Source organism: Rhagoletis pomonella, unplaced genomic scaffold, assembly GCF_013731165.1.
Source record: "Rhagoletis pomonella isolate Grant_MI unplaced genomic scaffold, Rhpom_1.0 Rhpom_scaffold_00003, whole genome shotgun sequence".
In the NCBI taxonomy this organism is placed as follows: Eukaryota; Metazoa; Arthropoda; class Insecta; order Diptera; family Tephritidae; genus Rhagoletis; species Rhagoletis pomonella.
This window is the reverse complement of record NW_023458557.1, coordinates 91,583,393-91,599,206: the sequence shown is the minus strand read 5'-3', so window position 1 is coordinate 91,599,206 and position 15,814 is coordinate 91,583,393. Positions and strand designations below refer to the sequence as shown.

The window sequence follows — 15,814 nt, the reverse complement described above, 5'->3', positions numbered from 1 at the left end:
TCTATCTTCAGCTACAACAAACAAACATTTTGTCATGCCAATATAAAAAAAAGGAGAAAGTGAAAGAAATGGAAGCCTGTCCGGGTCAGTTGGAGCCATCCCACCCCTTCTAAGTGCCGACGGCACTTAGCCTTGAGTTCCGCCGGGTTTCTACCAAATGATATCAAAGTCGGTTACTCTAAGTGATGGTATATTCTCGGATCCACGGTAAAAATGGTCGTTCTCGACGTCTGTACACCACGGCTGTCTCTTCTCGATTACCACATACATAGATATTAGAAAAGAGGTATGCACATCTGTCTACTCAGATGAAATAAAACTGATTGTGCAGCAGAAAAATCTCAGAAACTCCTTGTCACCTTAAAGCATTACACACATTCAATTACACACTGCCTTTTGAGGAGACCAAGCTTTAGTCTAACCCCATCTGTCTTGGATTGGACGTCCGGAAATTTTCTGTGTACCCTTCCGTCCGTTTCAATCCCGATATCTGACTAATATCCGTTCTTTTTTTAATGCGGATATCCGATTGATATCCGGATATTCGGATGATCAAAATATCCCTGCCGGATATCTGTAAATACGGCCAAAATCCGAATATCAGATTTATAGCCCTTATCGGGTTATATCTAACTACCTAAAAAGGCTATCCAACTTCATTTAAACAATTAATTTATTTGCGTTATTTTCTAATTCGAAAGTATTCTCTCAATTTCCTCCCCCATAGTTCACCTCACACTCGAACATCACGAATGCCTCGCATCCAGAACGACGTGACATGCACGCTCTTAAGCGAGAACTCTCACTCGATTTACAACCGTTGAGCTCAAAAATGACCATCGATAGCGTAGATGCAAGTGGTAATGGTGGCGCTGGACATGCATCAACGTTGCCCTACAATAGACAGCGCGAATTGGCACAGCAACTTATACCTTCGCCTAACAACTCTAATTTTACAGACAATACTAGTCAGTCGGTGACACCCAGTGAATTCGGCTATCAGAACCTGCAACGTCAGTCCAGCATGCATTCGCTGATTGAAACCGAGGCGGAATCGCCAGCGTATGAAGAATACGAGAACACGCCCAGTAATATGGCTTCACCACTGCTGGGCGCGCACAAGCCGCCACCAATAGGTGGACCAACGAGCCCGATACGTGCTACGATTAGCATCACCTACAACATGCGGAGTCCACGTGAAGAATTGCCACCAACTAAATCGTCTGTGGTAATGCGCAATAAGACGAAGACCAAGGGACCTTTGCTGGAGACAAGCTTTGATGAGAACACAGTTTACGAGCAGGTGAAGTTCTTTCGAAATTCGGTGACCGAGGTGAATCAACTGCTGAGCGATGAGCGCAAAAGCAGCATGACGCTTGAGAGTCTAAAGGAGACCAATGAAAATGAGATGCAAGATTACAGCGCCTATGAAAATATGCCTCTACTGGGCGATAAAAAAGACTACAAGAGAAACGCTGCTATGAAGGACTGCGACCCCGATGTGCAGATGAGTGGAGAGTCAAATATTTTAGATAGCCTGGAAGAACCATCCGAAGGTGAAGAGGACGAACGCTTGCTGTACGAAAATGTAGAAATGCGCAAGCCAAAGAGCATCTATGAAAATCTTTTGGGTGAAGATTTAAAAAGCGCCGAAGAAAAAGCGAAACAAGAGGCCTCTGACAAGCTGGAGTTGGATAGCCTTGACAGCGTAAAAACGGACACGGACGTGGCGGCGCTCACTACGAAGTCACTACCTGAGGAACTTGCCTGCGCAACTGCAAAAGAGCTAGAACTCGAGGCGCCGCATAGCGCAGGTATAATTGAGAATTCAGCCCGCAAGTCTCCATCGAACTTCAGTGTCAAAGAGCTCGCTACAAAGTTCGAAAGTTCGCCCGTCGAGCAGCTGCCTGCCTTTGATTTCAGCTTCCGCAGCTCGATTAAAAAGCACACAAGCGCAGTGGCCGAGTTGAAAGCCTCGCAATCGAGTCTCACATCGAATGCTGAGCAGTCGGCAACAAAAGATGTCGCAAAACCGAACCTCAAGCAAAAACTTACAAAATCGCAACAAATAACGCGCTCGTTAGATGAAAACGCTTTCGTACGCGAATTTGGCTCGAAGCATCTGCAAGAGTTGAGTACTCGCAGCAGCCAACAGCTACCCGAACTGTCTGAGGTGTCCAATCGCCGCAAGAGTTTCGACTTTACGCGCCCGAAAACACTAAATCCGCCTAAGCGCTTGCCCGGCATACCGATCACCGAGGAGATTTGTTTATCGAAAAATGAAAAGGCGCCTCCACCAGCAGCGCTCAAGCTGGAAAAGAGTCACAATCATGCAGCGGGCGATGCAGCGCTGGAGAACGATTATGAAACAGCTGAGTTGAAAATCACGCCAACCACAGAAAATCGCATTTCTCTCATACAAAATAATGTGAGTTCCTCAACGCAGCAAACTGCAAACGCTGCAAATGCTGCACACACCACCGCATCAGCCCATACTGCCAGCGCCAGCGATTTGAGCAACTCAAATTTGAATCTCTCGACCACCAGCCTCAAAGTGTTATCCGGCGTCAAACTGGACCGCGAACGCATTGACAAAATCAAAGAGGAACGCCGTCAGCAGCTGACGCAAAAGTATCGTGGTGATGCGACAAATTTCAAATCGCGCTCCAAAACTGATCTACACACTTCATCACACAAAGATGACGACAAATTCAATGCACCCGAATCGTTGCGTGTCAAATCAAAATCCCGCGGCGATATGCGCGCTCTTCAGCAGGAGAATGAAAATGTTAAGGATTTGCTGGGACGCGCACGCCTACTTGCTGGCTCGGAAAGCACTTTGCATGCGCCACGCGTGCGTAGTATTTCCGATGAGAAAAATCAAAATTGTGATGTTAATACTACAACTGCGACAACAGCAACATCGGCTAGCAATAATTGCAATTCAAATGCAAATGCAAATGCGTCCGCGATCGCTGTGTCCAAAGCAAATGAAGCTGCTCAGACAACCAATATAATAACATCGTCGACGTCGTCGTCTGTGAAGAAGACTACCCTACAAGAGGAGTTTTCAGCGCGCGCCACTGTGCAAAAATTCGAACGAAAGAGTTACGAATTAGCTAACGGCACAGCAGGAGTGTTGGCTTCAAATGCAGCAGCGCGCGAACGTAATAGCAGGAGTGAGCTGATGGGCAGTGGCAATAATGGAGCCAGTGGTGTGGGAAGTGTTGCGCCATTGTCGACCAGCAGACAAAGTTTGACCTCAACGTAAGTAAATTTGCTCTAAGCATTTCTTTAAGCTAAAAACCTAATAATATGTTCACTACTTGCATACATACATACATACATATATGTAGAATCTATCGATTCGGAATGAGTTCTCTAATAACTAGATCGATAGAGAAATATTTAAGCTGTAAACTGCTTTAAAATATAAGTATAGCCTCTGGCTTTACGCGCAATCTGATACATTGGAAGTCATCTTGCGGTTGTCACGAGAGGATTAAATTGCTGCATATTCGCAATCTCCGTCCGTGAAAACGCCTGTAGCATACTTCCATGATCAACGATAGAAAAAGCATGAGTATTTCACACCAATGTTAGAAACAAGTGGTGCCATACTAGATTTCCAGGGCGCTTTAAATGACAAAAAATTTAGTAAGAAATTTCGCCAGATTTGAGGTAATTAGAGGAATTTCTCTTTGCTTGGACAAATTTCTTCAAGGCTGCCTTTTCTTACCAGCTTGTCGGTTATGCAGTTACCTACGATGCCACTATGGCGTGTTATTCACCCAGCCAGCAAACAATCCGGAAGTTGATCCGAAAAAGGAAAAGGATGAAATGCGAATTCTTGTCCGTTTACCGATTCCATTTTCGGATACTTTGACGATCCGTTTTCCACTAAAGTGTGCCCCATAAACGTATGTAGAGAAAAATACCGAAAATAGTTGTGAAATAGATACGTTGCTCGTTCATTCTCGCTTTCCTTCTGCACTTCCCAGAGGCTTTTTCATAGTTGGAAAAAAGTAACAGTTATGGAAGTGCGTAACGGCATTCGAACCCGGCACCTTCTGAAAGCTAAAAAAAATAGTAGCACGGTCTTCTGCACGTTCAGCCACTGCCTACTATGTATAAATGCTTTCAAATGTTCAGCGTGAACAAATAAAATTATTGCTTCCAAATAACATGATCTTTTTAGAACGTTTCCCGGATACGAAAATGAATACAAATTTAAACTAAATTTGGGGCCCAAAATTGCAGATAGAGTGCGCAAAGCAACAGTACCACTATATTCCTGCAGCAGGGCAATGGGCGAAAAAATGGGAGATGGAACCCAAATTAATACACTGGCTATACACAGCGGTGTTAAGGCCAATTCTCTATCACGGTTTTGGAATGGTGGGATACCATTGGGAAAGGGGTAAACTTTTTAAAAAGATGAATAAAGTCCAAGTCTTGCGTCCACAGTCATAACTGGTGCGATGAGAACAACACCATCTAAGGCACGGTATGTTCTAATGAATTTTCTTCCGGTAGACCTACATGCCTAACAGATCTCAAGAGGTGTGGCAATTCGAATAAACATTCTAAATAAATGGTCAAATACCAGTTACGGTCACGGTTTCCGAAGCTTCCCAGATTGGTGGACTATGCACTTCCGAAACCTACTCTCGCTATAGCGTTTACGACCCACCTACACTCAAGGAAAGAGGAGAAACAAGACGATGTAAGGAGTGCAGAGTCCATCCAGGTATACACAAATGGCTGAAAGCTCAAGGGAAGGGTTGGTAAAGGTGTACACTACTATCATCTGGGAATCTCCCTTAGCTTTCATCTTCCGGACCACTGTAGCATTTTTTGGCGGAGCTTATGGCAATATACAGGGCCACAAAACTGATAAAATGTGATATGATACCCAAAGTTGATAATATCAACTTGATATCTACACTAAAGGCGGAAATAAAATACCTCGCAAAGCAGACGACAACCTCCATGGTAGCCATGAAAAGCTGCGCATCTCTTAACGAGACGGTTAAGTCATTTCACCCAAAGTGATATGGGTTCTGGGATACAGCGACATTGAGAGGAATTGTAAGGCCGATGAACTGGTGCGAGTTGGCAAAAGGCTTCCTATTGAGGATATAAATGACGAAATAGGAAAACCTTTACGAACTTGCAAGCTACTTTGTATCTCGGAGAACTTTATTAAAGTAGCGAACGACAGATCGCATAACAAAACTGCTAAGCAATTGTGGTCGGTGCTCAGCGGTAAATGCACTGGCCTACCACTGAGCCTAAATAAGGATAATATTAGATGATTAGAATCTGTCAGATCAGGACACTGCCTAATTTACAAGAATGCCTATACCTATTTGGAGGTAATTTTAAAGGTCTGATTGAATGAAAAATTGCCTTTGCCTTATAACCAGGGACCGAAAACGGGTTCCCGTTTTGGTTTAGCTCCGCACGATAACAAAATGTAATGTCAATAACGTTCCCGCAAAATAACTAAACAGGAACCAAAGGATTGAGAACAGTTTGACAGGGAACTCTCGGGACGTTCTCAAAATGAATAAAATGAGAACAAATCTCTCAAGAGGCGTTCTCAAGAAGAACAGAATGAGAACAATGGTATCGAGAAAGGTTGAAAGGTTCAAGCAAAATCAAATAAGAACAAAAGTCTGGGGGAACGTTCTGGGATGAAAAATCGATTCAATGAGAACCATGATTGTCAATTTTAAGCCATTTCAACTTCCACATCGCTTATCATTTCTCTCGGATTTAGAAAAAGTTACTTAAAATTTTGTTACCGTTTGGTTTTTTGCAGGAATGTTCCTTGAGACTTTTGTTCCCATTTTTTAATATTCCCGAAAGTATTGTGTTCGCATTGCAAACGTTCCCTCGGATTTTGGTCTTATATAATTTCCGTTGAGAACGTTCTTGACAGTTTTGATCTCACTTTCGCTCTTGTGAAAACACTCCCGAAAGTTTTGGTCTTATTTCAGTTTGGGGTTTTAAGCGTTCTTGAAATTGTTTTGCTGACGATGCTGCTTTTTTCTTCCATATAAAAAATTTCGAACATATGTACATACATGCTTGCATGGAAGAAACTAGGTAATAGCCGAACATTTTTTTGTTGAAATTTTAATTAAACAGTGAAATTTTGTTGAACATTTTTGTGGATTTTGGTGAATTTTCAGTAGTCTTGTATAAGGTTTGAAACCTTAAATTACATGGTTTTCGTTGTAGTATAAACTATATTTTTGGAAGAAAAATGAATTGAAAATAAGTAAAGAAATAATTAATGGACAAAACTTATAAAGAAGTAATGACCCTAATTATTTGGCCACCACTGTACGTATATACATATCTAGTATGTATATGACTAAGAAAAGTTGCAATAATTTGTATCAAACTCTTCATTACGAAAGCATTTTCACATACTTTTATTTTTTCATTTCAGGCGTGAGAAGATTTCACCACAATTCTCCATACGTGATATGACGGCGATGTTCGAATCACGTTCACAAAATTCTTAATAATAATAATCAAAATAAAAAGAATATACAAATAAGTCAAAAACGTTAAACGTGTATTTATGTCCGAACTTAACATACAAACTTACACACATACATACATACATATATGCATACTGCAACTAAAATATGATAAAAATCATGCTACAACTATAACGAGACATACTTACACACATACATACATAAAAATTAAACTTACTTGAAAACTACGCATACATACATACTTATATATATACATATACAATTACATATATATATATATATATATATATATCAACTTGATCATACAATCAGGTATGTCTTTTGCCGCAAAAAAAAAAACAATAATTGTATTAAAAAAAATAATAATTTAATTTTTATATAAACGCTAATGGATAAAAAATTATATGTATGCAAACAATAGTGTTTTATGTAACAAAAATATTTGATAATTGATAAACAAACATTTGTACCACATTATTTCTAGCCAAATTTACGCTGACAAAGCAAAAAACAGAAAAGAAAATTATGAGAAAATTTGAGAAAACAAAACTTGACATTTACTACATATTTATGTATGTATGAAAATAAGAAATGAATCATTGTACGCAATTTATTCCATTTAACCCTTTCTTAAGCATAACTGTGCATTTGCAAAGAAACATCAAATACAATTTTATGAAGAAAAAAAAATTAATTTTAACATAAATTTAATTTATGCTGTATGTAAAAGAGTATGTATGATTGCTAATGATTTTATGATGGAAAATATGTATTGTAATTATTTTTATTGTCAACATTGTAGCTACATAAAAATTAAAAAATTATCCAAAGAAAAAATAAGACATTGTTTAAATGTAAACAGGAAACAGGAAATGCATTTGAAGGGAGCACAGCCATTTTTTGTTGGCATAGAAATGTAAGCGATAACTGAGTGATGAAAACGGAAAGAGAAACTTGATAGAGAAGCATCATAATAATGAGACAAACAAAAACAAAGCATTTCTTTTTATAAAGATTAATTGTGTTACGATATTTTAGATATGTATAAAATTAAATTAAGTAAGAATTGCTAAATAATAAGTTTAACCTTATAATATATGTATGTATACATGTGTAGCTATGGAAAAGAAAGAATGTTTGCGAAATCTGAGTTAAAAAATTAGTTGAGATTTTTAGCCTAAAGAAAGTCTCAAGAACTTGTAAGCTAATCAAATGAGTCTAAGTTGCATGAAAAATTGTATAAATCACTACTCGCTTTTCTTCATGTACATACATAGTGCGTAAATGCATACATAAACTGGCTTACATACATACATACATGCAAAGGAACATACAACAAATTTTCAATAACTTTTAGTGCTACAACAATGTGGAAGTTTTTGATGGAATTTTGACTTAGGTTTTCGTCATTCGCAGGAACCTCAACTTGTTATATTTTTTTTTTTTTAGAAAAAATTGTAATTATATTTATTTCAAAAATTGAAATTCAAAAAATAAAAGTCATTCTAATACATACATACATATTTTTATGGAGATTCGACTATGCCCCATAGAGAGATCCACAAAAAAAAAGAAAACATTTTTCGAATTCGGTCCTGTCATAAGGTCTGTTACAATTTGAGTTTAGTTAAAAAAAAAATTTTATGAAGGTATGAGTTTAAAGATATTGTTAAAGGTTTTTTATTATAAAATGATAGGCTTACTGAGAAAGAACAAGATTTGAGCTCGGAAACCAGACCGTCCTCATCTAACAGATGTTTTGATGATGATTGGAAGTCTATTTATACAATTTTTCTAGCACTTCTACGCATGGTCGTCTCCGTCTGACACTATGCTCTACTTAATAGGAGATTCTAAGAAACGGATCGATGGATATGCCGATTTTTTTAACAGCGTGAATATCAGACTAAATTCAAAATTTCAAAGTTTGTAACAGAACTTATTATGGCACTATTAGGCGCTATTTTTCGCGTTAAAAAATTCACATACATACATATATAAAATAATGAAAAAGCCGTAAACTCGTAGGCTAAATGGCTATTCTAAAACCCTACATCGCTGCTACGCAACCGCGCGCGAACCTTTATACATTATTTTAGTGACACAAGACTCACTCCACTACAGTGCATTACAAAATTTATGAACATATGCAGTAGCTATGTTCATAGAATATCAACAAATTGATTGCATAAATACATACAAGCATACACACATGCATGCATAAACGCATATACATATTCATAGGACACACATATGTATGTACATTAGGGTGCTTCATTTTCCATACAAAAACAAAATCTATACTTATTTGCCATTGAACGAAGTTTATTATATTATTTTAAAAAATATTTATGAAAATATTAAGATTTAAACGTGGTGCATCTATTTGAAAATACCTCCAAAAATCGAGTTTTTACAAAAATTAAATTAGTTTTTAAAATTTTTTTTTCTAAAAAATTACCACCCAATGATAAAGGACTTCAACCTTAGAAGGTCTGCATACAAATGATTTAACATTTTGTCAACGGAATGAAAATAATGATTTTTTTTTTGGAGTATTTTCGAATCGGTATAGCTGGCTTTAATTTTAATATTTTTCCGATATATTTTGGCGGAATTTTTAAAATATAATAGTAATGTGTTATAATTCCGGTGGAAGAACCGCGAATTGTTTTTGGTAATTCACCCTATGCATACATATGTACATATTATTCGCATATGATGGCCTTTTTGTGAAGACATTAATTTTCTAAGTTAAACGCTGTTCAATTTTGTACACAGTTACTTTTTTATTAAATTTTTGTTGTTGATATTTGATGTGTATGTGTATTGCATTCTGATGTATTTATTTTTAAAAATTTACTTACATACATATTTAGTAGTTTGTACGGTAAAAACAGAGTTATGCATTAAGTTCACATTTTTAACTATTTGTATTCTGCATTTTTTTTTAAATTTATATTTAAGAAGACAATATCACAAAATATATGACATATATAGTTTTACACAAAATTTGGCATTTTTCATTTATTTAAAAATCTTTGCTTAAAACGCTTCGTATTCCCATTTATTTGCAATTTTCTGTTTTTTTAAGATGCTTTCGAGCTGAAAAGCTGCTAAATGCCAACTTATGATTCAACTAATCGCCTTAAAATTGCCTGTAAAATCGCCTCATGTAAACACCGTATTAGTCTTAGGGGAGAAAGACTTGGTTTCGCTTGACATTTCCAATTGGCGTCATTTGGCACAGTAGAGAAACGAATGGCGTGCTTTGTTGGACTCGGCAAAAATCGCTTAGCCGTTTACAGCGCCAAACAAGAAGAAGAAGATTGTCCCAAAAGAACGCAAATCAATGTCACTGCACCCTGCAGGTGGCACTTGCTTGAAGCTGAACCTCCTCCCTGTCACATCAGTAGCCAAGTCCGGCATCTTAAAGACCTGGGCCCAAATCGCGGTATTCGTGGTCGCTTGAATCCTCGTTTCGAATGGAATCGAATCGAATGAATTAATACGATTTAAATTGATCAAGCGTACCCGATATCGGATTCTATGATCTTAAACTCAAATTTCGATTCATGCTACGTTCGACATTGGATGCCAGATTTAGCCGAACGCCGTTGAGTAGGCGAATTATAGAGGACCTTAAAGGGCATTCAAAGTGTTCGACAACTTTCGCCGTGCGAATGTCGCCAACGGAGATCAACTAGCATCCCAGCAAGCATTGAGGTTAGGTATCGAATAGAGAATAATTGGAGAACTAGCCACATTTTCCAATCTCAAACGTTAGAGCACGACTCCAAAAACTATCGAGAATCATAGCGATCTCAACAAAAATGGGACATAGGTCTCGACTCGAGAAAATATTAATTCCGTAATCGATTTCTAATATTGATCTCTAATGGGACTCGAATGTGAATTTCAAACTGCTGTTTTGCTTTATTAAATAAAACATTTGGTTGTAAAATTTGAATGGAATGTATTTGCAATAAAATAATAATACATTATTTGAACTTAAAAATGATTTACGATTCATTGATTTCGAATATTGCTTATTTACATTTATTTTGAATTTGAGTTGTTTCTCTAATCGTTCTTGAATCGAATTCTAAGGTTGTACTCTAACTTCGTCATCGACTCCAGAACGTTTAGAGGATTACCCTAGTTATCTAGTGTAGAAATAAAGATGTCTCTAACGCTAAAGACTGTGTTTGCCGGGATCTATCGTAGATGAAAAACTTGAGTTGGAACCTAAGTTCGGCGTTGTTTTGGCACAACTACGTTCATGACCACTCGAACCAACTTATCTAACAGACATCTCTTTTCGATCCAATTTCCGAAAATGCTTGTTTCATTGATTGAGGCTAGGTTTGGTAAGATCATACAACAACAACCACAAAAATATGTACTCGGTTCCGAAAATTCTTCGGTGAGTTTCACTTATTCGAGAAACTGCTGTAGTCCTAGTCTTGACGACTGCTCGTGTGGAACCCTAACGACAGAGAGTTGCAAAAACTATTATAGGTTAGGTTTAATTTTCTGATAAAGAAAATGGTCTCAGATGGTCGATTCCACAGGAAAGTAAACTAGCCCGACTTTTTCTTTCTTTCAAATATTGTACTTGTTGGTGATTATTGTTATTCACTACATCTGCCAGCTGCTTCTGACACTAATACCCTGATTCTAACAGGCTCACAAAACTTATCTCATCACTGTTGTGAATTCTAGAGCGCCGCAAAATGTGCCACGACGAAAATTCCATTTTGAGTGCTAGAAAAATATATAAAAACTTAAATATTTGTGTTGTATCAGAATATTTGTTGCGGAAGAAAACTTTGAGCGCACAGCAGTGATGAGCTAAATTTTGTAACTTTGTTAGAATACGGCTGTAATTCTTATCATGTTGAAGCAGGATTTTTCACGAACCTAAAAACAGTTTTCGATACTTCAACAAGGAAAAGTACAAAAATATAAGCTTTCGTTGATTTAATTTGGCCGATTAAGTTCTGAACGATAGAAAATAAATTAGTTTAAGGGGATACGTTCCAAGTTAGCGAAAAAGTTGTTTAGAACTACTATTAGGTCGTAATGAAATGTACTGCAAATGTTAAGTGTAACGTAGCCAGTGAAAAACTAAAAAAGTTGTTTTTTTTTGGATAATTCCAAAATGATATATAACCAGTGATCTGACTTTAAAAAAATTCTGTGTTGTAGAATCTGATAAAAATGTGGTAGATCTCTGGGTTTGGATAAAACTTTGTACAAATATTAAAAAAATTCTGCAAGGTTTCACCTAAATGGCAAACTTTTTAATTCGACTCTAAAACAACTTTATTTTAATATAATAAAGCGAAAGATTGAAGTTGCTAAAATTTGCGTTAGGTTTTTGGCATTTTTTTCCATGACAGTCAAGATTTTTTTCGAATATATTTTAAGAGACTTCTGCAACCTTGCGGAGTGTTTATTTTTAATGTGATTCATCTCTGAAAATTTTCTTTCGGCAGCAGCACTACTGTGCAGTAAAGCAGCTCACGTCAACATTGTTGTTAAACATACACCTTTCCAAAACTTTTTTGTGGTCCTTAATCTATCCCCTGATTTGGGTAATCAAAAATGATTCCGCAAGGAATGTTAAGGAGTAAAAGAGACAACTTCTGTTACACTTTGATATACAAAACCTTGGTGGTTGCCTTAGAAATAATTGAGCAAAAATTTAAAAAGTTACCATATTATTTTTAATAAATTCTTAATGTGAATGGAAAAAAGTAAAAAAAAATCGGAGCATATTTAAGTCAAGCGGAGTAGGGATTAGATTTTTAATTTAAAAAAGAAATCGGAGTAAATCTACTCTAATCATATATTTTGCAATTTAACACAATAAAACCGCGTTTCCTGTCAAAAAAGTTATTACTGAGTAAATTTACTATTTTACCGTTTATTTTATCCTCGCATTCGGCCTGGTTTACCTTTACTTGAGAAATTTCATCGTCGCTGGGAATGCAGAATCTTGTATTATATCATTCTTTGTTACCATATAAGTGTTTAGTGTTGGACAATTTTTGGTCTTAAAATTAAGACAATTATGTCAAGCAAAAATAAAACTACTCAAAAACGCGATTATGTGGTAGATTTCAGACCTTGAGTGGTAGATGTGGTAGATGCTCAAAAAAAGTGGCAGATCTACCACAATGTACCGATAAATACCTAATAAATAACGTGGCCAGCGCTTTTTTTAATTAAAATTTTTTATTGACTTGATAACTATTCTTATTTCATTTTAGCAATAAATAATAACACCTATTTAAGAAAGTCTTTTCATGAACAATTGCGAATTGAGCATTATGCTGCTAAATTTTAATAACTATTTTATTGTTTTGCGTAACGTTGCCAGTGCCCAAATTTTATTAGCAAAAATTGTCAAAACCCCAAAAATTTACAACAATTGAGCATTATGCATTGTAGATGGCATACTGAAAAGCTAGCAATATTCGCTCACGCGTTTCGCAGAAATTTCCAATTTTCTGACACAACCCATCATTAAACTTCCCAATAGTGTGAGGTAGCCAGTGCACATTCGAATACCCCAGGATTTATTTAAACCTTTCTTTTACAGACACATACATATATATGTAGGATCGCACCTGATCATATCACCTAAAAAGCCCAGTTGGTTTTCTGTTATTTAGTGGACAATTGATTCATATTTTAGAAAAAGTGTGCACGAATGTAACGTAGCCAGTCAAAAAGTCTGTCATATGCGTCAGAACTGGTTCTTAGTGTGGCCAAGAGCGCAGTTTATTGAAGGATTCTACTCAAAATGCACTCTTTTGCAACTTGCCTAAATAATTTCTGTTCCTCTAATCCTCTATATATCTTCATAAAAGGGGGCGCAGAACCTATCGCGACAGCGGCTATTTGTGCCTTAAGTGCGCTCTAATTTAGCGAAGGAATGTCAGCTCTCTCTCTCAGTTGCTTCGCAACTTCGGTTCCGGCTCAAAGCGACAGTACGCAGAGCTGTGTGGCTAACGAATTTGCTAGGAAAAGTATCCTTGAAAAGCCATTGATAGCTTGTGCTATACTCTTGGATAGATGGGCCTTTTGTGATTTACATTATTATTTTTTCAATCATTTTTAACCGTTATAATTTAGACTATAATTTTAAAACCGATTTCTATTATAATATGATCGAAAAATAATAAATCATAGAATAGCAATTAAAAAAAAAATCGACAAATTGAAAATATAGAATAGCGATTATTTTGAATCGGAAAAAAACATTGAATTAACGATTAAAAATTATCGTGAAAATTTTAACAAAAAAATGCTCAAGAATACTGCAATAAATTTAATACAAAACCTCTTCATAATGACGATTGTTTTTAGTTCCTTGCAAAAAAATTCGTATTTTTTTATTTCTTATTTACGTAACACAAATTTACATATAAATTAAAATTTTTTTTAGCATTACTTACAGATTTTAACTAAAATAAAGTAAAAAGCAAAACACTCACAATATACATTTAAAAAGTTAAAACTTGACCTTGTTTGCTAACAAATACACTTCAAAACATACTAGAAAAAACCAAATATTCAACTGTTAAACGATTTTTAATCTCCATTTTCAATCATTAATACTAACTACATTTCTAAAACTTTTTACTATCTTACGATTGAACAAAAATAGCTTTAAGAAACCGAAATTCCTGTAACCGAATCTTATAAAAGCGAAATAAATTCGAGTTTACAAAGAGAGCTTTAAACAATAAAGGGCTGCGCGAATAAAGTGGATTTGGAAAATGCAAATATTTTGGCAACCCAGTTTAGCGCAGAGAAAACTTTCGCAACTAAAATTGGCGGCCTGCCTTACCAAGTCCACTTTTTTTTTGCGCTACCGACCCCTCAAACTAGAATTATTCGGCCCTATTATGGTTGTCGACGTCGATGCAATTTTTTCGTAAAAAAATAGCCCTCGCAAGTCTGACTGCAGCTACGCTGACCACAGTGTTTTTGCAGAAAGGTGTTCCTCGCAAAACTAGTGTGGTCAGCTTAACCGGAGTTGGACAATGAGACCTAATTTTAGATGAACAAATTTAATCGACGTCAACATCGCCAACCATAATAGGGCCGATTTTTTATTACAAATATAAAACCCAGCAAAGTCGCAAAGTATGCAAATATAAATTTAAACACCAAATCAAAAAAAGGTAAATAAACAATCAAAGTTTCTTACATTGTATACGTTTGATAACTAGCGAAAAGTAGATATGTAGCCGAATTCAAGAGTTGAAAAGTCTAAAAAGCTAAGAGTTGGCAAACAAATTTACAAATAATACTTCAAGCAAAATTAAAAAAAAAAAAATACCAAGTTAAAGTTGTAGTAAAAGTTCGCATTTTTGTAGACCCATTTCAAGTATTTGTAATGTCGAAGCAAAGCATTTTAATAGAAATTTAAACTAAATATTAGGCAAAACAAAAGTTATTTAAAAGCAGAATTGCAAATTAATTGAATTTAGTAGAGACAATTTTTATTTTATTACAGAATTACAGCTGAAGCCACGACTTCTATATTGATTGCAAGTATATTCGAATAGAACAAAAATAATTCGAAAACAAACAACTGAGGAATGGGCAGTTCCCGATTAATAATTAAATGGCACTTAAGTAAATTCGTGGATTCGTATTCAAAATCAGGGTTGCATTTTCCAATTTAAATAGTCGACATTGGGCACTTGATTGACTTGGATTGATATGGGATTTGATCATTGCGTCCGGACTTGTATAGTGTCTCTGCTAAGGAACAGAGTAATATACGTCGTGTTCTTGAACAAACTAGACCTAGTCTAGAATCTCAGAAAAACAGGGCAGGGGTTTATGCCGACAGACGAGTGCGTCGAGAGGCTAAATACCTTGGCGGCAAACAATGAGGTCTTCCTCCTCTGGATGCCGGGCCATAAGGGCATAGAAGGTAATAGGGCTGCATACACGCTTGCCAGGAAGGTGGCAGCAACAACACCAATAGACCCAGCTTCCCTTTGCAGTAGGACCACACACCATCAGAGAAGAGCTTAGGAGAGAGGAGGGAACTAGCAGAGAACAGCACTGGAACCAAGCCCTGCGACTACTGGGGGAATACAATATGGAAATATATGATAGACTTATTAATCTCCCGAAGTATAAAATAAGAGTTCTAACAGGTATCTTAACAGGTCATTGGAGACTAACAAGTCAACTACATAAACTCGAGATCTGGTCCAACAATGTATGCCGGTTCTGTGATACCGCTGCTAAGACTACTGAGC

At 36.4% G+C, this 15,814-nt stretch overlaps 1 protein-coding gene across 4 annotated transcripts in view; it reads left to right on the top strand.

Moving 5' to 3' along the window:
• The window catches only part of LOC118735778 (GTPase-activating protein CdGAPr), a 392,697-nt gene that overhangs the window by 233,895 nt on the left and 142,988 nt on the right, over positions 1–15,814 (top strand). For 3 of the 4 annotated variants that reach the window (XM_036465735.1, XM_036465734.1, XM_036465733.1), the window contains one exon: positions 728–3,267. In XM_036465735.1, coding sequence (XP_036321628.1) covers positions 728–3,267 — 2,540 coding nt within the window. Of the gene's footprint in view, positions 1–727; positions 3,268–6,463; positions 8,916–15,814 lie in introns of those variants that run through there. The other variant, XM_036465736.1, reaches the window with a different exon arrangement.